Source organism: Coccinella septempunctata, chromosome 2 (assembly GCF_907165205.1).
Source record: "Coccinella septempunctata chromosome 2, icCocSept1.1, whole genome shotgun sequence".
Lineage (NCBI taxonomy): Eukaryota > Metazoa > Arthropoda > Insecta > Coleoptera > Coccinellidae > Coccinella > Coccinella septempunctata.
Window position 1 is genome coordinate 37,038,244 of NC_058190.1, and position 26,576 is coordinate 37,064,819.

At 35.5% G+C, this 26,576-nt stretch overlaps 1 protein-coding gene across 1 annotated transcript in view; it reads right to left on the reverse strand.

Moving 5' to 3' along the window:
* Window positions 1-738: 738 nt before the first annotated feature.
* LOC123308355 (baculoviral IAP repeat-containing protein 6) overlaps window positions 739-26,576 on the reverse strand; it is a 30,506-nt gene continuing 4,668 nt past the window's right edge. Inside the window, exons 6-30 of the mRNA XM_044890974.1 lie at window positions 25,299-26,462; window positions 23,496-24,744; window positions 22,703-23,202; window positions 20,835-21,167; window positions 20,225-20,610; window positions 17,527-17,880; window positions 16,749-17,453; window positions 16,101-16,388; window positions 15,244-15,490; window positions 14,357-15,168; window positions 11,343-11,828; window positions 11,034-11,234; window positions 10,755-10,971; window positions 9,827-10,043; window positions 9,550-9,769; window positions 9,141-9,387; window positions 8,707-9,062; window positions 6,746-8,243; window positions 5,583-5,813; window positions 5,253-5,456; window positions 4,941-5,198; window positions 2,911-3,150; window positions 2,672-2,852; window positions 2,177-2,415; window positions 739-2,027 (exon numbers count right to left, since the gene is read on the reverse strand). Of these exons, the coding sequence (XP_044746909.1) occupies window positions 1,051-2,027; window positions 2,177-2,415; window positions 2,672-2,852; window positions 2,911-3,150; window positions 4,941-5,198; window positions 5,253-5,456; window positions 5,583-5,813; window positions 6,746-8,243; window positions 8,707-9,062; window positions 9,141-9,387; window positions 9,550-9,769; window positions 9,827-10,043; window positions 10,755-10,971; window positions 11,034-11,234; window positions 11,343-11,828; window positions 14,357-15,168; window positions 15,244-15,490; window positions 16,101-16,388; window positions 16,749-17,453; window positions 17,527-17,880; window positions 20,225-20,610; window positions 20,835-21,167; window positions 22,703-23,202; window positions 23,496-24,744; window positions 25,299-26,462 (11,810 nt within the window). The 3' untranslated portion in view covers window positions 739-1,050. The remainder of the gene's footprint in view (window positions 2,028-2,176; window positions 2,416-2,671; window positions 2,853-2,910; window positions 3,151-4,940; window positions 5,199-5,252; window positions 5,457-5,582; window positions 5,814-6,745; window positions 8,244-8,706; window positions 9,063-9,140; window positions 9,388-9,549; window positions 9,770-9,826; window positions 10,044-10,754; window positions 10,972-11,033; window positions 11,235-11,342; window positions 11,829-14,356; window positions 15,169-15,243; window positions 15,491-16,100; window positions 16,389-16,748; window positions 17,454-17,526; window positions 17,881-20,224; window positions 20,611-20,834; window positions 21,168-22,702; window positions 23,203-23,495; window positions 24,745-25,298; window positions 26,463-26,576) is intronic.

A 26,576-nucleotide genomic window follows, 5' to 3' on the forward strand; every position in this document is an offset into this window, starting at 1 on the left:
GCTAGCTTATTTATAAAGATAAAGTAATTTGAGGATCGAAAGATATATGTCGTGATCAGAGACGACAAAAAAAACTAAAAATGAACAATCTCAGCTTCTGGGACACTTGTTATTTTCTGATCATCCGTTCAGTTTTTTAATTTTTCAGATTTTTGAGCGTTTAAAATTTCTAAAAATCTACAACCGCCAAAGTTTCTTTCTAAGTGTCCCAACTCAATCTTGCCCATTTAAATCCAGCTTAACTAATGGTAGCAACCAAAGATCTACCTAATCTTTGGTAGCAGCCAATCTAATTGGCGCACTGCGATCACGTGAAGGCCATCTGCCAATGAGATTGTTTTCTTCCTTAGGTGTAAGGGCTTCTGCATAAACCCACCCCCAAGATCAATTTTTAACTATATTTCTGGCTCCGGACAAAGATTAGGTTCCGGAGCTCGAAAAATGTAATTGAAGCAAAGTAGACCACGTTGAATTTTATTGTACCACAGCTTATTCACGTTGCTCAAAATATTCAGTCCGAAATCTAAAAATATCTCACAAAGTTGTTCAGTTCAGAATATCTGAAACGAAAAAAAGGTCTAACGTTACACTAACTTTGTTGTAGAAATATCATTATGTATTATATAGAGTCCCTGCAAAACGAGTATTGCAATCGTATTCCAGAAATTTAAAGAACTCATCTTCCAATCAAACCTGCATCAAAAAAATTGCTGAAAGGTTGTGAATTAAATCAAGATCAAAACTAATTGAATTTTATTAAAAATCACAATTTTTCTTAATAATATGCTAAAGAAAAAAAAACATTCAATTAGCTATGGTTTGGGGTACAACGAACTGCTGAAATCTGGTAATAATTTATTTAAGACAAGGTGAAATGGTAACGAAATTTTTTCAGCAAATTATTTTCATAATCTTATAAGTAAATATACATATAAATTCAAAATGTTCAAACCAAAAATAAAATTTTATTCAGGATATTGTACGGTCAATTCAGAATGTTGTTCTTTCATGTTAAAAGAATAAATGCACATAATTGATGGGAAAAAAAAATTATTCGCACATATCATTTACCATTTTTTGCATTTCTATGTCATTATCCAGTTCGTTATTTTGAATTCCAGTTTTTTCTGTAGGACTGCTATTAGTTGGCGTTGCATCACCATCTTCGTCTTCTTTCGAACAAGTAGGGGGTTTCAATTTCATAAGTTGTTCCTTTAACTGTTGCACCACTTTCTTGAATTGGTCCAGATTGTAGAATGATGTTCTTTTGCTGGTTCTAGAAACTTTTTTCTCTACCGCTTCATTTTCAAATTCCTTAACCCATCCATCGACCTGTTCTATAATCTCGAATCTTTTCAAATAAAAATGCGTCAGAATTATTTCCGCAAAACAAGGACATGGGTTCATTATTTGCTCCAACATAGCCCATCTGACCGTGGCTTGACAAATTGTTGCGTTATATTCCCTACTACTCTGATTACCAGCAGGCGTCCCCCTCGATCTTTCATAACCTGGCTCATTGAAATATGGTTCCGGTACCAGAATTAAACTTTGTATTGAAACTAAAACTTGTAAAAAACTAGAAGTCTGTACATTCCACTTTTCTTCTGGCCTGCCATGCCATGTGTTCAGAACCGATAGACACACTTTACCATCATTATATAAATTTGGATTGAATCTAACACTATGGTGTCCTGTAGTTTCTAAATTGATCATCATAGGTGATATAGGATAATCGTGTGGGAAGAATACATCTAGTTCGAAGCATCCATTCGCATAAGGTGTGTCAGCAGGTCCGGTAATGAGCACTTTCATTACATCTAACCTAGAAGTGTCGTACCTAACAAATACAGAACTACTATAACTTAGTGGGAGACTGCTTGAGAGAGTAACTGTCTCTTGTGCAATTCTTTTCACTCGGGCTGGATGGGACTGTTCACTAGTTGCTTTAGCGTTACTTTCAAAGTGATGTGATATAACAAATTTTATACCGCCCTCCGGAAGATCCATTATCATTTCATATGAACCTGCAATTTGAAAATTAACGATATTAGTGAAAGATAACATGAAAAAAAAAAAAAAAAATTGAATCACTTTCTTAACTAATTACCAGAAAATGCTCCATTTCTTTGCCTTAAATTCCTTAAATGAAAATTGTATGAATGTTATTCCTTACCGAATTGTAATTTTTTCATGATGCTGATGTACTGTTCTTCTAATGATGAAAAGGTTATCTTATCCATGCCAACGCCTCCTTCGTTTTCATGATCTGAATCTACTAAGCCACTGGTGATTTTCGATACTAATGTCGCAGAATCCTGTATATCTGGCATCAGATTCGCCAATCCCTCGTCCTGCTCCACATCTTCTAACTTTACGCCTAATTTTGATTTCGAAGTAGTCTTTGTGTTGAGCCTGAAATGCACAAACTGTATAGCTACAATCTAGAGAAATTTTGGGACAAACACTTTGCAGAGATACTGTGTAACACAGATCCGGAATAGAGATCACGGACCACAGGTTGCTCTACCAAATCTCGAGTTGATCCGACGAATGTAAGTGGGTCAAAATTATATATGTAGAAATAGTATTTAATCGAGGAATTGACATAATATTGTTCTATAAATGAGCAAACATATTGATGTTACAAATGTGATTTTTCAAAACTTACAACTTCGAAGTATAGGTGTCCACACAATTCTTCATATTTTTCAATAATGAACTAATAGATGGTTGATTCCCCATACTCTTCTGCGGCAGTAACAGGTCCAGTAGTTGAGAACTGACCGCAATGGCTCTGAGCAACAGAAGTACGGCTTTATAGAGTGGAATGTGGCGTGCCATATCCAATACTGAAACATAAATACATATTTTTAGCTAATGCTGAAGATTGAATATGAGAAGTGTTACCTGAATCATTTCTAAGATAGGAACTCAAAACTGGAAGTAGACAACTATTTAACAGCAGATCGTGAAAAGAGATAGGTAACACTTCTCCGGAAAGCTCATCGGCAGCTTCTCCATTTGGATTGATGTAACTTGCAAGAACCTGGAGGAGAATGGTCACATGCTCTTCTTCACTTTTCTGTTTCATGAGGGCTTGTTCAACATTCCAACTTTGCTGAGTCGATCCAGTTCCATAACCAGTTCCTGCAAACATAAAATAACTGGATTATATTCTCAATTATACAGGATGTCCTGGCACTACGTGACTATGGTACACCCATAATTCAGTTTTTTTGATTTAGGTAATTTTTTGAGTTTGAGTCAATATACGGAGTGATAATTTGTACGCAACACTTTCTCCATAAGTCTTCAGGACCGCCTGGAACTGACTGATCCTAGAATTTCATGACAGGAAACTTATTTTTTGATTGAATATAAATATCGGAGAAATTCCTTTATTTATGTATTTCTTCATCAATTCTGCAAAAACAGGTATACCAGTGCAACATCGAAAAAATTCACTGTTTTCCGAATTACATTTATATGATTCAACAATTTTTTCACCCTAAAGATTCATTATATTCATTGGAAAAACCACAACAAAATTTTTTTTTACACTTATCGCTGCCATAGAATGTGCTCAATATGATTTCCATCAGTTTTCTGGGTTTTTGTTAGCAACTATTAATGTACAGGGTGGGCAAAATTTGTTGTCTACTGAGGGGATCTCGAGAACTATAGCAGCTAGAAGAAAATGGATGACACATTCTCGAGCTCTTTTTTCCTGACTAATCCAAATCTGAAAGCAAAACCGGCCTATCATTCCTAGATTTTGAGTTATAAACACAAATTGAGATTTTGACGATTATGACGAAAAGTTGTCATAACTTTTTTGTCTTTGAAGTTACAGATCTGAAACTTGAACCTTTTCAGGCACTTTCATACGTAGAATCTACTGACAAAAGATTTTTTCAAATTCAAAAATTACAATTTCAATGAAAGTTCGAATTTAAGAAAACGAAAGTTCGCCTAATGCTTCAAAATGAGAAAATATTTCTAGCTCGTCAGTGGATTCTACGTAAACAAGTGTCTGCAGAAGTTTCAAGTTTCACATCTGTAACTTCAAAGACAAAAAAGTTATGAGAACTTTTCGAAATAGTCAAAATCTAATTTTTTGCAAATAACTCAAAAACGAACAATCGTAGGAGGCTACAGTTTTTACCATTCTCTGTTTCTCTTAAAAAGAGCTAAGAAATGTGTCATCAGTTTTCTTCTAGCTGCTATAGTTCTCGAGGTCCCCCCAGTGGACAACGAATTTTGCCCACCCTGTACATTCTGTATAGTTACTTGTACCTGTAACTTTGATGAGGTCTATACCACTTCTGTCAGCATTTTTATATTTATATCATATAATAACGATGATATATTTATATCATATAATATATCATCGTTATTATATGATATAAAGACCTACAGCAAAAATTAGAAATATTTCGAACTTCTCAGTCGATTAGGTTTCACACATTGATGAAAATTCGTGGTGAGAATCATTTCCGAAAGAAAGAGCTAGGAAATATTGCTTTCTAACCTGGGAATTTCCATTTTATTTAGATTTAATCTAGTAATTTCGTCATGAAAGTAATGTAGTCACTTAAGTCTTTGGGGTATGTAATTGTTATTTAAACGAAAGAATTTTTTCCATTGTGTACTACTCAACTTAACTGTTTTGATTGTAACTTTTGTTGTTAATGATATTGATATTGCGTTTCTACTTATTTCATAGCATCAAATGATATTGCTTTCTTCATATTTGAAACGTCGCCTAACGATTGATGCTTTTTATTTGTTCCTTTGGATGAAATTGCATTTTCTGATTGAGGAACTAAAATTCAACACGGATATTCAATGAAATGTTCTGCTAGTTGCATGATTCACTTAGACATCAAGTAATGGTGCTGAAAAAATTAGACTTGCGGAAAAATTGGCATCCTCACCTTTAGCCCAGTAAAGTTGGGACCTCTCTTCCTTAGAAATTGCTTCCGATCCGCTTTCTTTATCGTCTGCGGGAGTCATATGCGTAAAGATTCCTAAACATACAAGTATCAAATGGACAACGCCACTACTGATACTCATTCTCCTGAGTAATCGACCATCATCTGTGTTCAGTTTAGTGGCATCGAACAATTTCCTCAAAACTTCAAAAGGCAACGTGGGAAGGGAAGGAGCAAGGGGCGATTGGAATATGTCACCCCCTGAAAAATAATTCGATAGAAACAGTCAAACAATGGCAAAGAAATTATTTCTACCTTCATCGTCATCTGTCACCCCAAGGACCAGTCTGAGAAGACACAAAGCTTCCTTCATATCTTTCAGTAAAATTTCAGCATATCCTGGGAGTCTCAGGAAAAGTCCGAATGCAGTTAATGAATAAGGGGGCATGATGGAAACCATAACAGACGATTTTATCGAGCTTGGCCTTTCCGCTTCCTCCTCATACATATCTTCGCACTCTGAAAATATTGAAATAATAGGGTCGATATGGAATGGCAATCCATAATTAAACAGAAGAACTAAATATGTGGAAAAACTCCAAAGCGGTTCTTAAATCTCACAATTTGTAATTAGAAATTGCTTACCTTCAACTTTTATCCAGTCAGATTCAGATTGTTCTGTTGACATTTTTTGATTTGGGGCAGACCTAATGGTTTCAGGATAGATTGTTGGTAGATGTTGAGCAAGAAGGGCCAAACCACCCATTGCACTAAATACTTGTAAGGAACTACTGTACGATTGATGCTTCGTCAAAAATTCTGTATCACGACTATCACCGCCGGTCTCACTGTTCTGACCCACTTTATCATTTGAATCTGAAAAAAAAAGATTGGTGCATGTGCAATGAACATACCAAAAGAAGTACAAGGTCTTGTGTTTAGAGATACTCTTCTAAGGCTCTTAAAAAAAATATGTGTGGAATTCAAAAAATTGAAAACTTTGGCTGTATGCAACCGGTTGCAATAACATTCATTTTACCATTTAACTAGATACAGATTCCTTACGAGTTCAATACATTTTGCAAATGAAAGGTTAAATATGTTTGAATCTTGTAACTCTTGAAATAAACAATGATAATGAATGATTACATATTGGAACAGAACAACAGAGCTAATATGGGTGGTTGCAAGCTGAAATGGTTATTATTATAGAAAATAAAACAGCGCCAAAGAAATTGCGATAACTCATTTATTGTACTATAAATACCTCTTGGATCACCGAAACGAATAGAAAAAGTGACTTTATGCTTGTTTTTTTAATATATTAGCTTATTTGCAAGGTTGATATGATATTTTTAATACTGGGAAAACTTATGTGTCTGGAAAAATAAAATGTCCTTCAGAATAACAAGCTGCGGATCTTTTAAATAGAGTTGCATCCAGCCTAAGTACCCGGAGGATAAGTACAAGAAAATATGAAGAATACTTTTATTTTCCAAAATATTCATTATCGAGCGAACAACTTAATTTTATGAGTTGGGTTATTTGAATATCTGGTATTTTTTTTATATGTATGTAATAATCATAATGAAGGAACTGGAATTTTGTGTTTGGAGACTAATCGAGTTGGTCAAATCGTTTGTGAGATTTTCGACAGATTTTCAACTGAGCCGAATTGGAAAAAACGGTAAAGGGAAAAAGTGTCTCTTTTGACCTCAAGTAACTTATTTTGAAATATATGTCTGAATAAGTCAAAGACTCGTCCCGTAAAAACAATAAATTATCCAAAACGATAGAGTTTAACCTACCTTTGTTATGAGAAATCGTCAGATGTATACAGGGCCAATCAGAAGTGATTTTCTTGCTCTCAATCAATTTCAACAATTGTCCCAAAGTCAAGGTCAGCGGCAAAGGTTTATCAGAATAAGCCAAGCACTTCACGACTCTCCCCTCAATGAAATCGCCACCGGGATAATCCGAATATCTCTTTTTCTTAACTGGTGTACTGGTAATAAGAAGATTTTTATTATCTTTGGCACGTTTGTCTTTTGCAAGTACACCAGCTGCGACCGATAAATCAGATTCTTCGGTGAAGAGTCCCTTCAATTCCTTCACAGCTCCAACCTGAACCTCTTTTTTCACAGCCGTATTTTCCATCTTATGAGGATTGAAGTAAATGTGTTCTTCTAGGATATCCGAGAGAGTTGTGGTGGTACTCAAGTGCAATAAAGCTCTCTTATATGTTTGCTTGAAAGCCGGATGTGTTGGGAAAAAGACATGAGACGTTTTAGCACTCTTATAAAGTGTCTCATCAGCAGTAATATTTACTGGTATCTTTTCATTCTCTAATAACAACTGTAAAACGAGTCTTCGCATAAACCCTGTTATAACGCCCGTCTGTTGTGATATAACCTCACACAAAACTCTGGCTAGGCGATTTTGATTCGGTGGATGGCACAAGCAACATTTCGATAAAAATTTTATGTACATTTCTTCTAAGTGAACGTTGGTTTCAGACTCTAAGGTGTACTTTCTGAACGACGTCTTCTTACAGAGCCATTGCAACAAATGTAACCAAAACGATGAACCTTCTTCAGAACCAAGCCAATCCCTGACGAGTTTTTCCTCCGATACCTCCGTGAAAAATTTCAATATGGCACTGATCTTCTCTAATTTCGCCATTGGAATTTCATTTTCCTCACTCGAAGAACAAAATTCAAGAATGGCAGTTATGAGAATTTTGGGTAATCCGGAATCTAAGAGCTGCTGAACGGAAGTGGGAGATCTGCTGACCAAGGCTACAGTTTCCAACTGACTATTCGAAATTTCCAACTGGGCCAGTTTTCCAACAACCAAATGGTCGTACCATCCGGACTCTCTGGCAAATGAGTTTTTGTTGTCGTCAGTCATGCTGTCTGTACCTTTCCTATCATCGGGTATTGACGATCCGTACTCATTCGATAAATTGGGTATCAAAATGCCGAAATGACTGAGTAGGATCGGATAAAACTCGGGTTGTATATAACAAATTGAGCACAATAAAGAATCCAGGGAATATTTAAGGCTCAGATTATGTTCGAAAAACGACTCCAGGCGAACGACACAGTCGAAGAGTTCCATCGTGATCATTGATTTCAAATCATAGTTCAAAACCGTTGGATGAGCATTGGCGTGCCACAATATGGAAGCGACATACGAAAAGTATGCAGGATTGCACTCATTTATCACACCACTAGCGAATGCGTTCCTGGCGACGGTTTGTACCCAATTAAGTATGGTGGATATTCTGGCTGGAGTGTTATCGTCCTAGAAATGAATCCATTTGTATCAACATTTCAGTCAAAAATCAAAAAATTCAAAATAGGAAAATATAAGTAGTGGATCTTTTGGTAAGGATTCGAAAATTTTTGGGTATATTTGAAAAAATATTCCTTTTATTTCTGATATCAATATCTATAATGATAAATATGTCGCCGTTTATTTCGAAAGTGAAGCATTTCCACGTAGAAAAAAAATAGATGATAGAAGTAATGAATAAAACAATTATTTTATTTGTGAACCATTTTACAACTTTTAGCTTTGAACATTATTACCCAAATATTTAATTTGAATACCTTAATACATATTTTTGCATGATATATGCCAAAATTTAAGTGGTCAAAATAGAAACATAAAGTTGGTCTTAATGTGAATAAAAATGATTCAGTCTTGTTAAATTTTTGTAACGTTCCTCCAAATTTATTTCAGAAAAAATGAGATGAAAACTCACCTGATATTCACAAATCTGGTAGAGGAGTTCACAAGTAGATTGATACCCGTTATTATTGACAAGAAGGTGGTCCTGCCAAATATTATCGGCAGAATTCAATAAATCCGCACTGCTACATTTACTCTCCAAGAGAACTTTCAAAGTAATCATGCTACAATCCAGGTTATGTAAACTCAGTTCCCGAACCACTTTCTCTAGACAAGGTAAATAATCTGGCAGAACATGCGACGGTACAAGTAGAAGGCCACAAGTGGATGCCAATAGATCGGGAACATTTGCACAACATGCTACCATATTCTTGATCAACGGTTTATTCGTTGGTACACTGAAACAATGATGAAGAAGTCTGATCCAACCTGAAAATAAGAATGGGTAGATCAGAAACATGATTTAAAATAAGGAAAAGTTTTTATAAGGAAAAAACAATTTAATACCTAAACTTTGTTTGCAATGCTGCTCATTGTCAACTATAAACGATGATAGTTTTTCATTGAAGGCTGGGAATCCTAGCAGTCTTATCTGGGAAAGGCTTATATTGTTTGCCATCTTTGGCTTATACAATCTGATGAGTATACATTTGACAACTTCCGGAGAAGGCAAGTCAAGTTGTATATATGGCATTCCACTAGTTGTCATTGGAGGACCTACAGGCACTAAACGTGAAGGCCCACTTGCAGAAATCTAAAACAATGATATTGAAATAATTAAATAAAATAGGATCTCTCTTCACTTCAATTTAATTCTGATTGCTTGTAAATATTTATTATGATAAAAAAAACTTCAATTTCATTCAGTTCATTTTGAAATCACAATTTTCTTATATTGCATCATATTTTAAGTTACCTCCAGTCCAATTGCAGAAGGACAAGTACTTAAAGCTATTGAATGAGGTTGCAGGTGTACTTGCTTCAATAATATAGCACTGGGAAGAGTTAAAACCAGTTCTGTGTAAACTTCCTCAGGATAAAAATGGTAAGACCATTGTGGTGTACGAGCTCGTCTATGTGTTGTTGTATTACCTTGTATTAAAATATCTGCTGGTTGAGCAGTAGTAGAACTACATCTGCAAATTATCAATATTTACTATTGAAGTATTTTCTTATGTATACTTCATATTTACTTTATGCTACTACAAGGAGCAAAGTTCACTAGGGATAACCTATTCTCCAGTTGTTCGTCCAAAGCTGACTTCTTAGATGAACCAACAGGCAAGTTACATTCTACTGACTTAGTCTTATTGAAAAACTGCATAACAGTTGAAATCGTGCCCGTTTTGGAGATTGTGTTTGGGGCACTTATGTTCTTTACGAAACTCGAACTCAATATAGATAAGCCTCCTATAAATATAATTATTTGTCGGTAAAAAAATCATGAACCAAATTATAACTGGATGATGAATAAGAGTTCAACATCACATTATTGAATGACAGGGTAGAGAATGGAGAATAATCTAAATTCAGAAAACTAACGAAGAATTAAAGTTTGTAGGTCCCTGGTCCCGTATTATTTGAAATCAAACGATTCTGTATTTGAGTCAAGTGACCTAAGTCCTTCAGCCGAATAAGTTTCAATTGCGCTCAATATCCAATTACAAAAGCAAAAAATCAAATACTTTTCATGTAATGTATATGTAAAGCACTAAACTTGATTGCTGGTAAGATTTCTAATGGAGAGCAGGTTGGAAATTTTCTATGTGGATTATATGTGGATCACAGTGAAATTGCACAAGAATGTATGCTACATCTTCTAGTATTTTTTGGAATATTTCATTCAGCTTCCTTTCAAAAATATTTCAACAATATCGACGCAAAATTTCTCAGTGTTCCACAAAAATTACCTATTTTACAACACATGATTAGAAACCGCCCCTGATTTTAGAATATTTTTATGTTCTGGAAGACTCCTCAGAAATTAATCGAAAGAAGTTGTGAAAAAACTCAAGGCTGATGTTTAAATCTCTGTTATAATTAATTTGAAACACAAATACGATAGATTTATGTTTTGTCCAATTGATTAAATTAATCTCATAATAATACACTGTGTGTTACCTGCTTCGAAGAAACATCTGATGTTGTCCTCTGTATCCAAAATTTGCAAAATGAACCATATCAAAGGTTCACTGAGTGTAGGCGTTTGAGATAGGAACATGAGCAAAGGTTGCATAATCAATTCTTTATCAGACGAACATTTAGCTAAGGAAATGAGAACATAAAAAACCCCATCAGCCAAAGTATTCGGTTCGCTGAAGTTAGATATGATTGTGCTCTGAAAAACAAGACATAAATTTTCCAGTAAAACCATCATCAACATACGACTTATTTCCCTACCTTCTGAGATATGCACGCTAACATACAGATGGAGGATGACTTACAAGCAGACAAGGCATTGCACAACTTGATAATGCATGGGTGATGCTGTAATACTCTGTCCGCCAGACAAGGTGTATTTCTTGAAGAGTTTTGCTGAATCTGCTCAGCCTTACTTTCGTCAGTCTGTGATGTAATAATCGGCTCGGTTTCCATCGGTTCCTGCAACAAGTTCCAATTTTTGAAATATTAAAACCACAATATTTAGTTTAATTTCAACATTTCCAAGGCTCTTATGTGTATCGTAAAAATTAATGAAGCAAAACTTACATCACCATCAATTCGCTGAGTAATCCTGGTTTTAACAAGTTTTCCCGACAGTTTCAATAAAGTAATCAGTAGGAATTCATAAGAAACTGGCCTTTCCTGTTTTACAGCATCTGTACCTAAAACTGTAGAGTAGAGCTGTCTAAATGTCGAGCTATTCATTTCCCCGGAATAATAACATCGTATACGATCGGTATTGGTGACGTATGCGTGAACCAAATCCGCCGTGCTCTCCAGAATATTCATGGCAATGTCCAAATCGGCACATTCGAAGTTCAGAATAAGCATTGATTGGATCAGTTTGCATTGTGCATCCAAGGGACCTTGTCTGCAGGCAATAGGGCCAGCTGGTTGAATCAGCTGGTATAATAGGTTCAGTAGCAGATTTTTGAAATTTGTGCACACCTCCGAGTAATTCGATGTAACATCAAAACTCGTTTGGAGTACAATCAATAGGTCATAGAGTGCTTGGCACAATGAAGGTCCAGCCTGAAAATAAACAATTTTTTTTATATTTGATTAATACTGCCTCGTTTTAATCAATTATTTGTTTCTCTGAAAAGGAGCTAGGAAAGGTGCCATCTGTTACAATTTAGCACACCTAGTTTTCCAGATCCCCTCACAGGACATCGAATTTGGCATACCTTGTAAAGCAGTGGTTCCCAACTAGTGGTCCGTGGACCACCAGTGGTGCGCAGAAGCAAAAATATGGTCCGCAAACTTAGAAAATGGACCTTAATTCGAAGTCCGCGAATGATTTACAGTTTTTATTTAAGATTTAACCGCTCTTAGACCAAACTGTTCAATAGATGGCGTTAGTGAATGGAATCAGTTACAGTGACTATATAGTCATATAAACTGCTCCACAAGAGTAAGGGATATCGTACTCAATCGTTTTTAAAAGTATGTAATCTTCGAGAAAATCGCTGTAAAATTATTTAAAACTCAATAACATCTTGAATCGATCCAATAAAAATCAGTATGAGACATTTCGTCAATCTGGTCGCCTTTTTTCTAAAGTTTGGTTCTTTGCATATGCTTCATGAATGTTCTTGTTTTGAAATGAAGTCAGTTTATAAACGGCTTCGATTTGAAACGAGTTTTTTGAAAATGCCAAGACGTAAATTAACAAACGCTGAGGCTAATAGGGCTATCGGTATGTTACAGAGTGGTCTAACTCAGGTTAATAATAATAATAATAATAATAATAATAATATTTCTTTATTTCAGATAAGATTACAAAGTGGCAATCTGAAATGAAATAGTGTCCCAACAGTAACATTATCCAACCAGGTTGTTGTAGCGGAAAGGCTCCAAGTCAGCCAAAGTGTGATATCTCGACTTTGGAATAGGTTCAGGGAGACAGGTTCCGTGTTGGAAAGACCAAGGCTAGGTGGGCGACGAAAAACAACACCTGCCCAGGATCGTTTCATCACCGTTTCGGCGAGAAGAAACCCTACATCTACGTGTAGAATGCTACGGAATTCTCTTCAAAATGCAGACGGGGTCCAAGTTTCCATCGGAATCATCAGACGACGTTTGAGAGATGTGAATCTAGGTTCTAGACGTCCATTGAAAGGAGTTCCATTAACACACGTGACCATAAGCGTCAAAGACTGGAATGGGCAAGGCAACATATCAATTGTTACGATCAATGGCGTAGTGTCCTTTTCACTGATGAATCCAGATATGGACGATTTTCAGATTCTCGAAGAATATGGGTATGGACAATCCCACGCATACCCCGTAATCGTCGCCCAAGAAGTCCATCCATTCCGAGGGGGTAGTGTTATGGTATGGACCGGGATGTGTTTCAACGGGCGCACAGATCTACACATTTGTCCTTTGGAATATGACCGCCTTACACTATGGGGAGCATGTCATTGACAATGTTGTGCCAAATTTTCACGCTGCTATTGGTGAAACTTTTCAATTTCTAGACGATACCGCTAGACCACACCGTGCAGCCATAGTTGAAAATGCGCGCGAGGAGCTTGGTATTCCACATTTACCAATACCTCCGCACTCACCAGATTTGAATTGCATAGAACAGGCATGGGATATGCTCCAAAGAAGATTAGATAATCATCAACCTACCCCAGAATCCTTAAATGATCTGAGAGAGCTTCTGCCCCGTTTATGGAACCAAATTCCGCAAGAAATGTTCAACAACCTCGTGTGTAGTATGCAAAGAAGATGTCAAGCTGTTATTGAAGCCCGTGGAGGCCATACATTGTATTGATAGTCTTAAAATGCTTGAATTCTCTGGGAATAAAATTTCGTTATTTTACTCGATTTTTCTTAACCACCCTTTATACGCTGCAGACCTACAAGCTAAAATTAATTTGCAACTTGAAATCATATTAATATGAATTTTCATCTCAAAAATCATATTTTAACCATATTTTTTTGCAATTTAAGTCAATATCCCTAACCCATGTGGAGCAGTTTAGTATATATTATAGTCTATATAGTATTTACTTACTGTAGAATCAGTAGTACAGTCAATACAAACTTGCTGAAAAATTTGAGAACGTCGCAAATATATTCATTTTTGAAGATAACCTTCGAAAACTTCAATTGTGATTATACGTAAAAATTTCCAAAAAGATGGAATCAATTAGATAATCGTCAAGATTCAACGGTTGCATCGAAAATTTTCCGAAAAGATGGAATCAATTAAATGATCGTCAAGACCGAACGGCTGCATCGAGCTCCATAAAATTTTCAGATTTATTACTAGAAGAGTCGCTCTTTCAGAATATGTATCACATTTCCATCTACTGTTATTGCTATTGAGAGATAATTCACTCGAAAGGTGACTATCGAAAAATTTCCAAAAAGATGGAATCAATTCAATCATCGTCAAGACCGAACGGTTGCATCGAGCTCTATAAAATTTTCAGATTTATTACAGGTGGTCCCTGCTAACACGAATAATATAAAAGAGGTCCCTGGCCAAGAAAGGGTTGGGAACCCCTGCTGTAAAGTCATAACAATTCAAGTGATATACTCACCAATCCCTTTTCCGAGTACATAACCCAATCCTCCGACAGCAATCTGAGCAGGAACTGAATAAATGCAGGATGTTCCACTATCTTGCGTGCCATACCGTTCCCAGGAACAATTTGGAACATACCACTTTCTGAGCGAGCAGGAGTGTTACAAACCAACGTGAGTGTTTGAAGCGATATACACCAGGTAATTAGAGATAACCCAGGAGTATGGACCAATACCGATATTAGGGAGTGTACAGATTCTGGTTTGAGGGTGATGATGGGCACTTTGGATCGATCAAATTTGTCACCCTTTATTGGGCAGTTCAAGGTTAGCCATAACTGCAATATATGCTCGATACTATCTGGGGGTTGCTGATCCAGTCCTCGGAATAAATATTGAAAACATTCTATCAACATTTTATGATTGCCTGAAGATGTCTTAGGTGCTGTGTGTTGTAGCGGTTTTTTCCACGGTAATAATTTTTTCTCCTTTTCTTGAAAGACGTAATTGGAAGATATCTTTTGCACCAATATTTGATTATTGTGATGTAATAATTTCCTGAGATTGATTTCCGATAATGTCTCAACGCCCAAATCTAGTCTGGAATCGATTGCACAAGAACTGAGACAGCTAGAGCTAGAAATGACCGTCTTTCCAGGTCGTTTTTTCGACGGTTGATTCTGTTCTTTTCCAAAAAATTCATCCACCAATTCTTCCACTTCTGAGGAATCCGATTCGTAAACGGATGGCAGCTGTTTGTTCTTGTTGTTTATGATACATGTAGCGGAAAGTATATCATCCCCGAAAATGTCATTGTGCATCTCCGTTTCTGAAATTAAAAAATTCAGTATGAAGTGAACGAATAAATTTATCACATGATTCTGAATGCTGCGTTTTCGCCTACCATTGGTTGGTTCCCAACTTGTGGAAGGAACTGATGCAGTCTCTCCTTCAACCTCACTTGATGTTCTAAGTGGGGTTAAATCGAGAAAATCTTCTAGGAGACATGCAAGCGCATGTGTGGCCCATGGAATTTTGGATTGTAAACAGAAATTCACTAGATTAAGCAACTGAGTTTCGTTCATTAAATGACCTAATCTTAACTTCGCAAAGTATGATGATTTAGAAAGATGAGACAATCTAGCGACTATCTGAAAAAAAAAATATTTTGTGAAATGTAAGCATAGTTTGATGTAATACACTATTTTATTCACAAACATCCTGTAGTTATTTTCAAACTTCTAGTTTTCATAGTTCATATGTGAATTTTTTAAATGCGACCTCCTGAAATTCTTTTTTGCCATGAATAAATAACTACACTGCTCAAAAATTTAAGTGGATTTTCATGTTCGAGAGCCCAAAGGCATATTACACGTCCCTGTTCTTTACTCAATCGCAAGTGCTTATTGCCCACATAGTGAAGCTATGCAATCTATTCCGGATTGTTTGACCATAAACTATCCTATCAGTAGCTTGTTCGGGATGCTGTGAAGAGAGGATTTCGTCGTACAGTTAAACGTATTAGCCGATCTTGTGCAACGGTTGTAGCTCTTGCTCTTCCCTGTCCATGCTAGACCAACACACTAATTCCTAAATTGAACAGCTTCTAAACGCATGTTAAACTTGTGAAAATGAATCCACAATTGATGGAAAAAGCAAGTAATCTGTCAAATATTCCTTTCAATTTTTGAGCACTGTAATTTACTACTTTTTCAACTGAACGGTTTGTTGCTACTTTATAAGATGCCCGAATTGACTCACCTTGAACGATAATAGTAACATATCCGCACTACTGGAATGATCCATTGATAAAATGAGGTTGATTAAGCCTGTTGCAACTGCTCTGATATGTCCTTCATCAACGTATATAGGATTTTTCTTTGGTGAACTCTTTTCCTCATGCGATTGAGGGTTTTTCTTCTCCTTCAATTTCTTATTAGCTATATCATTGTCAGGCATTGAGTAATTTAACATTTTCATGAAAAATTCTTGACCATTTTTGGTGTTTGCTATGTTTGGAATTGGAATACTTACTTTGTGCATTAGGGGCTGAAAAAATTATTAAAACAAGATTCAAATGAAATGATCCTGTGTAACAGATATATTTATAATAACAATAGTTTAAAAAAAAACTAGATGTTTACAGATATTTTTTCAACCAATGATAGTATTTATTTCATTTATTAGTTGTTTTCAATATCGAAATTGACGAGTTTTTGTAATTTTTCTAATTTTCATATTGAAAGAAATAGCTGCCTCATTTGGAAGTTAGGTAAAATTTCAAAATTTCTAATTATTTTCAACATGATCATCTGAACAATGACAACAATATGGTCGACATAAATGAACTACTGTTATTAGAACAATTCCAATGGAATACGATTGAGAAAAGACCAATGGTTCACTTACGATTTTGTTTGAGGAGGAATCAATCGTCCCAATCTGCTTCTTGAGCGTTTTTTTGTGCAATCTTGTTTTGGTATTCTCCATAGTTGCTTTTCCCAGCATTTCTCCAAATACCCAATCCCATCTCGCCACAGATTTATTAGAATTCTTATTCATGTCGAGTTGTAAGGAAAGATACATCAACAGCCAAGACAATAAGGGTAGATCAACAGATATTGCCAGTAACGATTTTCGATTCTCCTCCAAATTGCTCAGGCACTCATGAGTAACTCTCAGAGCAGCATCAAGCACAGAACTTCTATGCGGACTCAATTTACTCAAATATGCAATCAAGGTGAAAACTCTGTCTTGCGGGAAGGTTTGTGAATAAGATGATGAAAACATTTGCGACAAAATATCTGCTAAAAAGTTCCCCCAAAAGTCACATTTCGCCGAAGAATTCTTGAGATAAGTAGCAGCGAGAAATTGTAATCTAGGTGATTGTGATACGCAAAAACCATGGAATAACTTCTGACATGTTTCGATGTCCAGTTCGTTGACATAGTCTATTGAGAGCAGAACCTCCAGAAGTCCTTCTGCTATTGCAACTAACTTATCAGTGCATATATTCGACAAATCTTTCTGAAATTCAGAATCGTTTGTTCTCTCTTCCAACCTATTCATTATATGCCTGACAGTATTCAATTGTCGTTGGTAGGTTATTGCCTCCTAAAATGGAAACAAATCGAATGATGAGCGAAAATTGACGTGAAATTTTAGTTTTTAATTTTTTTTTACTCACTCTATATGCCTGGAATACTTTATTATGTTCCAAGGAACACACATTAGAATTTTTTTCTTTCATGGTATTCATATAGCTTAAAAGATGCGAGGCGTTTTTCACATCCGCAACGATGAAGCCTTGTAGAGTATCTTTGAGTTTGGAACAAGATATGCTGTAGCGACAACTAATATCCTCAAAGAGCTTCGAAAGGTTTGCCAGATGTTTATCTGTATCATTAGTTGCGGACGCCTTCACTGAACTGCTAATTTCGTTGGAGAGTTCATCAGATTTTATTACCATATGTCCGTAGAAAAATCCTATCGGTATTTTACATCGGGTTGTTGACATTCCGTATCTTCCAACAACAGTTATCTAAAACCGAAATTTTCATTGAAACATTGAATGATACGCAATAGAACAAAAAAGATGTGATCTAATTCTCGCACTAAATTTGATGCTCCATTAATTTTTCAATCCACCATTATTACCTTCAAAAATTAGATTTAAATTTTAAGGGAGCATTGAATCTTAATGGATATTACTGCAACTGAATCATTGTCCCTTTAATTTTGAAGCTTCCTTTAACTCTACTGAAAATTACACTAATGGAAGCTCTAAGCTTAAAGTGAATAATGTTTTCCCATTTTTTGCTGTATTATTTCTAGGTTTCTCCATGACGTATTCTATTTTCTTAATGTAATTCCGCTTATAAAATATTATTATTATTAATAACATTTCGTGCTTCTTTTCAAAATTCGATGAAACTATCAAGTAAGCTTTTTAGATTTTGTGTGAATCAACTAGAAATTCACGTTAATAAGTTTTCCAATCGAAAATTCAATGATATAGGTACAGGGTGAGTCTAACTTGATAATTTTTTTTCATTACCATTTTTTCCAATTCAGTTTGGTTGAAAAACAGTGGCGGCTCGAGCATATTTATCCTGGGTCGGAAGATATATATATATATATATATACAAGAAAATTGCACCTGAAATATATATATATATATATATATATATTTTTTCAATATTTTCTATACCTATGTATTATGCAGGTTTCCACATCACCATGGGGTACTGCACTCGGTGCGTTAGTTTTTCGTGAAAGTTTCGCCAAAATTTTTGTTTCTGTTTCAATAATCTCTGAAGATAATCCGGAAAATGAAAAATGATTGAGAAAGAACTATTTTAGCCCTGCATACCACTTGAAAAATAAACATAATTTCGGAACAAATATGAAAATAAGAACCGAAAATATATATAACAAATAAAAATACTCTAAAAATGCTTATCCATAAAATAAAATTGGAAAAACAATCAAAAGTGCATTCTAACGAAATTGAGAATTGCGAGAAATTAACATCACCTCGAGCGCAAACGATAGAATCGAGATATCCCGAACGATCATTCTTCGAGTTACCGAAGAGAGGCATTCTAGGGTCGGCAGGGTCGCTGCCTGCCGGACCTACATGTCCTACACCGTGCGAAGTATTGAGCCAACAATATCAACTTTCATCATAGTTTTGGTCTTTATTCTTTGAAAAGTTCTTAAAAAATTGTCGGAATTTCATTAGTATTATATATTCAGCACTCACGTTTATGAAAATTAACAAATACGATGAAAATTCGTTTTAAATAATAGCGATCTCTTGTAATTTGTTATGTGAAACTGAAACTATCGGATATTGGCGGAAAAAACATTAAATAAGAGGCTTATCTAATTTTAATTGTTATCCGAATGAAATTCCAACAAAAATTATTCAAGTTAGAAGCAATTTGACTCATTGATATTAGCGCTAATAGCGCTCCTTCGATATGTTTACAATCTAGATTCGGCATGCCGTACCTGAATGAACAGAACGAACGGTCGGTCACTCGGTCGCTAGAGAAGGCATCTGCGGCGCTGTCTTCATAGCTCGATTGGAGATGAGCGTATTTTGTCTACGGACCGAGTAGATGTGGGATATAAATTGAAACAGCGTATTTCAAAGAAGTTCCATATTCCATTGATATCAGATATCATATACCTAATATTTTTATAAAATTTATTGAGAGCTATGTTATGTTTGGAGAATTTCTAATACATTATTATTTTACACAAGTGAGAATTCACATTTTTGCTGCTAGCGAAATTTTGGGTCGGCACTGCCGACCCTGCCGTCCCTGACGGGCCGCCACTGTTGAAAAACTACAGGCTGTTGAATATCCATAAAAAAATATAATTTTCAGTTATACCTCACAAACGATTTTATCGAATTGAACGATTTTTGAAACGAGTTTTTCATTGATGTGATGAATCTTCTCTGAACACAAAATTCCAACCACATCTTCAAGTTTCCTCATTATAAACATTACATACTATAAAAAAACCAGAAATTTAAAGCACACTGGCGATATTTATCGCCAAAAACAATTGCAATAACTCATTTATTGAATTATTAATACTACTTTGTTCATTAAATCAAATGGAAAAAGTTAGTTTATCCTTGTTTTCCTGATTTAGTAGCTTATTTACAACTTTAAAATCGTATATTCAAAGCTAGAAAAAACTCTACTAAACTTAAAATGGCTTTTAATTTTTTGCATTTAGGCCCAATCGAAAAAGATAGAAAAGGAAAAAACTGTTTGTTTTCACCTCCAGAAATTTTAATACGAGGCATAGGCTCACCCTTAAAATTTAGGATATCAGGGAATCGCAAAAAATAAAATACTGACCTTGATGTAGCGACATATGGGAGCTGGCAACAGATCATTCAACACCAAGTTCCTACTCCCGATGTCAAACGAAACTGCAATCCTTATGGGATCTACGTCTTCACTTCTTAACCATACATCAATGCTCACTGATACCAAATCGTTGCATGCCGGTATCAGCAGATCGGTCAGGATAACAGGCTGTCCAAAGTCTAGTATCACAAATCTCCTTGCTCCCGAGTGCATCCTCTCCACAACAATTACTTGCTGTGGAGAGCCCACCAACAAGTGTTGCCAAATGTTGTTCACTTGGAATTCTGGAGATAAAATATCTTCCATTTGCCACATATTCTTCGAGGTTGAAAGTTTGTTAGCCCCTTTATTATTACTGCGGAAACTATCTGAAACTAATTCATTTTGCATTATATTTATCTGAAGGCATCTTAAAGAAGGTCGACCTAGAGTATAACTTGAAGATTATGCTGTCAAAATAAAATCCTTAACACTGAGGACGCTTTTTCATTATACTTCATCCGATCGGCATACATAGATACAAGATGCAAGATACAAAACTACTGTTATTTTGATCAAATTTGAAAGGTTAACAAGAAAAAATTCCAACAATACTCACACACTTGCAGAGGGTTAGCATCTATACCTAACTCATCGGCAATGAAGGCATTCAGAGGACTCTTTAGGTGTGAAAGGAACTTTTCAGACAGACTTTGCGATCCACCCTTGAAATTTTTCATATCGTTCATCATATCGATGACATTATTCCAGAAGAGCTGAATATCGTCTTTTTTCGAAGATCCAGACAGAACGGAGTCTGTATAAGCTGCAATCGGTACATTATTGACAACAATATTGGACATAACGGAATTCGATTCATCTGCTTTGTCCAATCTGGTGCCTTCACTGGCAGAAATGCATACAAAATGTAGAGGCTCAGTTTCGATTAGACCTGAAAGAAATATACATTCAAGATGTCAATTAGAATATTGCTTATATTTCAGGTCTCCTATCTACCAACAACAGTAAAGAAACCATATCACATTAGGATATGGTCCGCATACAGGGTGAGTCAACAGATAACTCTTAGAAATTTTGGACTAGGAGAATGCTTCAAACTTTAGCGGAATCTACCATACTTGGCGCAAAAGCTAAAATTATTTTTGACTTTATGGGATGGTCAGAAAGTGGTGAAACACGATACCATACCACCCACCTTTTTCAAATGACAATACCCAATTGTTAAATCAAATTCATGAAGAGTTTTCGAGTGTTCTTCAGTTTTTCGGACCACCCGTAGAAAGAAGAGGCGATTTTTGGAAAGTGACCTTCACAAAATGTCGATAAGTCAATTTTTTCAAATGGCATGCAACTTCTTTAGTCCACTGATCGAGCAATGTTGACCTGTGACAGATATGGCACCGAAGTTTCAGAAATTTTACATATACAGACCATTTAATTACCAAAAATAACCAAGTTTATAGAGGGTGTTTTCAGAAGTGAAACTCTTTTTTTCGACAGAAGGTCAAAATAAGTCGTTTGACCAAAAATTGTCTTTAGAAAATATCCAAGATGGCTGAGATACAACCCCTAGAAATTCGACAAAATTTCATTGAATTTCAAGTACGGGACTGTGGAAGGTGACTCCGGCATCGCAAAAACGAATCAAAACATTAACATATGGCTAGACAATGTATGGTTCAGTACCAAGTTCATCGGATTAGATGCATCAGGTCACTTTTGAGAGAATCATAATTGTTTCATCGTGCAATTTAGGGTGAAAAAAATTTGAAAATCGAGGCAGTTTCTTGAAAGTGCTTATGTTAGTTATGTTGAAAAAGTGCTATGATGTTTACCCATTTCATCCCATTTTTACGACGATTGTTGGAATGTTCGATCAAGAAGATTGTGATGCCCATTGTGAAAATATTCGTGAATAATTTTAACGAATTTTATTGGTGAGATTTTGAAGTATTAATCTATTTTTTACACTTGTATCCTAAGTCTCTTCTGTCAGTTGGAATCGAAATGAGCCATTTCATAAAATCGTTAAAGTCACTAAAAAATAATGACAACAATTCGGCAATCCATTTTCATTACCACGTCAATATCAAACGAGCCAATATCCTAAACGAAACCACACGGTCGAATCAGGAGATAAGTTTTTTCCCACTGCTTTGAGATAATTCAGCTAATAAACGGTCTAGGGTCGTATTAGGATCTATTTCAGTTATCATTTTCAATTATTTTTTTCAACTTTGTCATTTTGAAAGTTTTGTATAGGTGATTTTTGGTGAAACACTTCATTTTGACCAGTTCTACCTTTTGTTGAAAAAAAAAAAAAGCCTCACTTTCAAATAAACCCTGTATATGGACCATAACCCTGATCTTGTGATCGAAATTATTATTCAAAATAAGCATAACCTAACGAAATGAAGAATTTTTTTACAATTCAATATACCAACCACTGAAAGAATCAACACTCACCTTTGAACAGTCTGGAAGAAGATATATTTTTGCACTTCATAATATTGTCCGAAGTTGACATAACTTCTTTCGGATTGATTATTTCCTTATAGAAAGAATATGTACTGTAAAAGTCAGAACTTGTTATCGATGTTTCCCCGCTAACAACAGAGGCATATGTTATAGAAACACTACTTCCTTTTGGATAAGGAGGCGGTTCAACATCGAAAAGCTCTGGTTCCATCGGTGTACCATACAATCCGTATCTGGTTCTGAGTAGCAGATGATATGGATTGGTTTTTTTCACAAGCTCGTCTGAAATTTTAACCAACAGATTCTTGCAATTAGTCGCTACTAATTTGCTTTCGGCTTTTGGAGTGACTGCTAAGAGTATGTTGAAAAACCACTGCAGTGAGCCAGAGGACTTCACCTCCCCAATCGAGTCTAATAAAGTCAATAAATTGTTCATTACTGCAATGTCGAAGGTTTCACCAAGATTATCATTGGTATTTTTAGCTCCTCTGAAATTAAAATATTGATTGACAAATAATAGTATAAATACCAAAAAAATCACAAGCACTAATACTTTTATTTGTGTTCTTTTTCCCCAAGTTTGTTTTCAAAATCTATTCAGAATGAAAAAAAATTCTTTACCCATACAAAATAGCTTTTCGCTTATGAAAAAAAAGCACTAAAATGGAATACTCTAGTCACTAGTGCATGTTGGATAAATTCTGGTAACTGTAATACTTCTTATAACGGCTTGAACGGTCTAGATAATGTTAAAACTCATTTTGAATCCAGTGAAACTCACCTAGAACAAGTTGTTATTAATTTGGCACATCTGTGAGCTAGAGATCTTCCTCCAGACAAGAAACTTCTGTGTATTATACCTTGCAACTGATTCTCCAGAATCGATATAAATTCAACCTGTTGGAAAGGAGCTTCGCCGTTGTTACTCCTGTTTCTGGTCAGCCGAATTGAAGCTATCCAATTTAATATATCGAGAACGAAATTCTGAACACTAGGAGTGCGATTGTTTATGAGTGTATGAATTAAGGACAGCACAAAAACGTTCGATTCGAGCATCAAACTACGTTGATGTCGTTCAGAGGCAATCTGAGAAGGTAATTCGGTATGTTTTGAGGCGTAAACTGTAATACTCAATTCGTGGATGCAGTCGCATCCCATATACGTTTCGGATTTTCTAGAAGTGAAACTAGCCTCTTCATTAAAATCTGGCTTTTTACTACTTTTGTTCTGTCTATTGCACTCTTCTTCTTTAGAATATACCACCCTTAAATGCAGCAGCAATGTGCGATTCCTTGATTTGAATAGTTTTGGGCTAGTTAAAGTGGCCACTCCACTCTGTTCCGTCAAATCCAAGGATGAGGCGATATTAACAGGTCCTGCCAATATATCGGCATTGTGTGACCTTAAATATTCTTGAGATATCACAGGATTATCTGCCCACTGGAGCATGCCAATTGTTATCGATTCGTCAACTGAAAAAGTAACATCTCTTTTATGGCCAATACCATTAGAATTCTGCCTCAATAATGTCACTTCAACATGTGGCGAAGTAGTAGATGGCTGAAGGGTGAAATGAACATCAACATGACCCAAAATCATAGGGCAGGGTAGGGAAATTTCGAAAATGTGTTCATCCCATGTAGTTAAATCTGTCTGAAGTCTCCATGTCTTCGTGTAAGCCTCTCCATCTACACTCAAACTCTGCGGATGCCTTCTTTGTCGTTGTGCTTGCTGAATTTCGGTCCAGCATGGAGGTACAACTGCACAGTATCCTGCCCTCAAGGGCTCGAACTGTGTTAATGAATACAATTTCTTTAATTCGGTTAAATTCATCATAGCCGTCGGTTCATGGAAACAACGCATTTCACTACCATCAGTCAATTCGGTATATAGTGATGAATAAGCTGTGGATTCTGTGCTGCAGAACAGATCGTCGTCTTCATGATCTTCCAAAGATTCATTGTCTGTGTCGTTTAATACATAAAAATGAAGGGAACCTTCTTCTGTTGATACGCATAATCTTTCCAAGCCTGAAGAAAAATCAAAAAGTTTGGAACAATCCATATTGAATAAACATAAACAATGGGAAAGAAAAAATTATGAACAGGTTTAATGAATCATAATAGACAAGAGTTATAGGATCTGGAAATATTTCAGGGAGAAAGATCATTGTCATAAACCCCAACAAGCAAATTTTCAGCACAAAATTGTGATTAGTGAATAAGATCACTGCAGTGAATCACTCAGTATATCAACTGTTGGTATTATTTGAGAATACATAAATTAAAATTTTGGGGAAAATTCAAAAATGCTATAAAGTTATGTCTAATTTGAAAAAACATGGTTTAGCTCAATTCCTGTTAACGAGAATATTTTAGTAGAACAGATGCCTGTTATTCATGGATAAATTCAGAAAAAAATCTCAATAGGTTCTGTAAATACTTATGTGTATACTATAAAGGAAACACCCTGTATCAGATGAGTCCATAAATTAAATATGTCATGTTTCTTTAATTCAGTTATAAATTTCAACTAAATAAGATATTTCAAGCACATAATATGGTATTTTGAGAAAAATACTCACTGTTGCAGTACGCCGCCGATGTAAACTTCTCGCCCTCAAGTTTTGCGTAGCAAATCGTTCTCATTGTTGCCAATTCCACTATCCTCACGGCTCCATCTGAACACACTATAACCAAATCGCCTTCAACTCCTTTTGAACCAAGAGAATTTCCAAACTTCTCAATGACAGGTAATAAGATAACTTGTATCGGATTTTCTGCACTACTAAGTTCCCTCGAATGAATCGGTGTGGGATTGACAGTCACCATATTACCCGAAAAATCTAACTTATACAACAAGAGAACGCCACCGGCTTCGTTTATACTTTTGAGTACAACTAGAATGTGAAAACCATCTAGTGTTGTTAATATGTCTGAAATAATAAGATCGTTTCTATTTTTATAAAGACTAGGTAAGATAAAGCACTGTACTGCTCTGGAGTAGTTTAATTTTTTCGATAACCTTTTGCTTTTCAAGTCATTTATATGATCCGAAATGCTTTTGCCTTCCTGAACTATCTCTTTCAAATTCGATATCTGACCATTCAGCAATATATTATCTTGATTCAGACATGATACAGGCGAACATGAGTCAGCCTCTGATGAATTCGACGACAATACTCTTGATTCTGGCCACTTTTTGTCAAACCATTTCTTTGGTTCCACTTCTGGAGGAGGAAGGCATATTTCATCACTTTCACCTGGTATGAAAGCCTTATAAAATGACTGAAAATGTTTCATGAGATATTTTGGAGATAAATTTATTTCATCCAGATTATTGATTCCGTTTACTGCTATAAATTCGATATTTTTATCTTTATCTTGCAGTGTCTCTTGTTCTTTGTCATCTCTTGTCAAGGATTCAACATTTTCCTCCGGTTTTTGTTCTTTTTTTTTGAACGAGAAATCATAGACCACAAGAAATAGGCAACTTTTTTCTGATGTTTCAGGACAGCCAATTTCTATATCATCCGAAAACTGCTCAAATTGGTTGTTTTCATCAAAACTTTGTATGGAGAATGCTGAATTTGATGTATTGGGAGGTTTACTTTTGATTTTGAGACCACATATAACTGTAGGTCGAATGGTTGATGATGTATTCAAATTTGTTCCTGGGTTGGAACTTGTTTTTTGGTCTATTATAGATAAAGCTGTAACACACTTCTCAGTGGGATAGGAGTTGGAACCTATAAAGAAGAATATCTATATGGCAGGCGAAAATGTAAAGAGAATCATTTGAGGTGAAATATCATCTCAACTAATAATGGAAATGATTAACTTTTTTTTTTTTGTAAAAATAC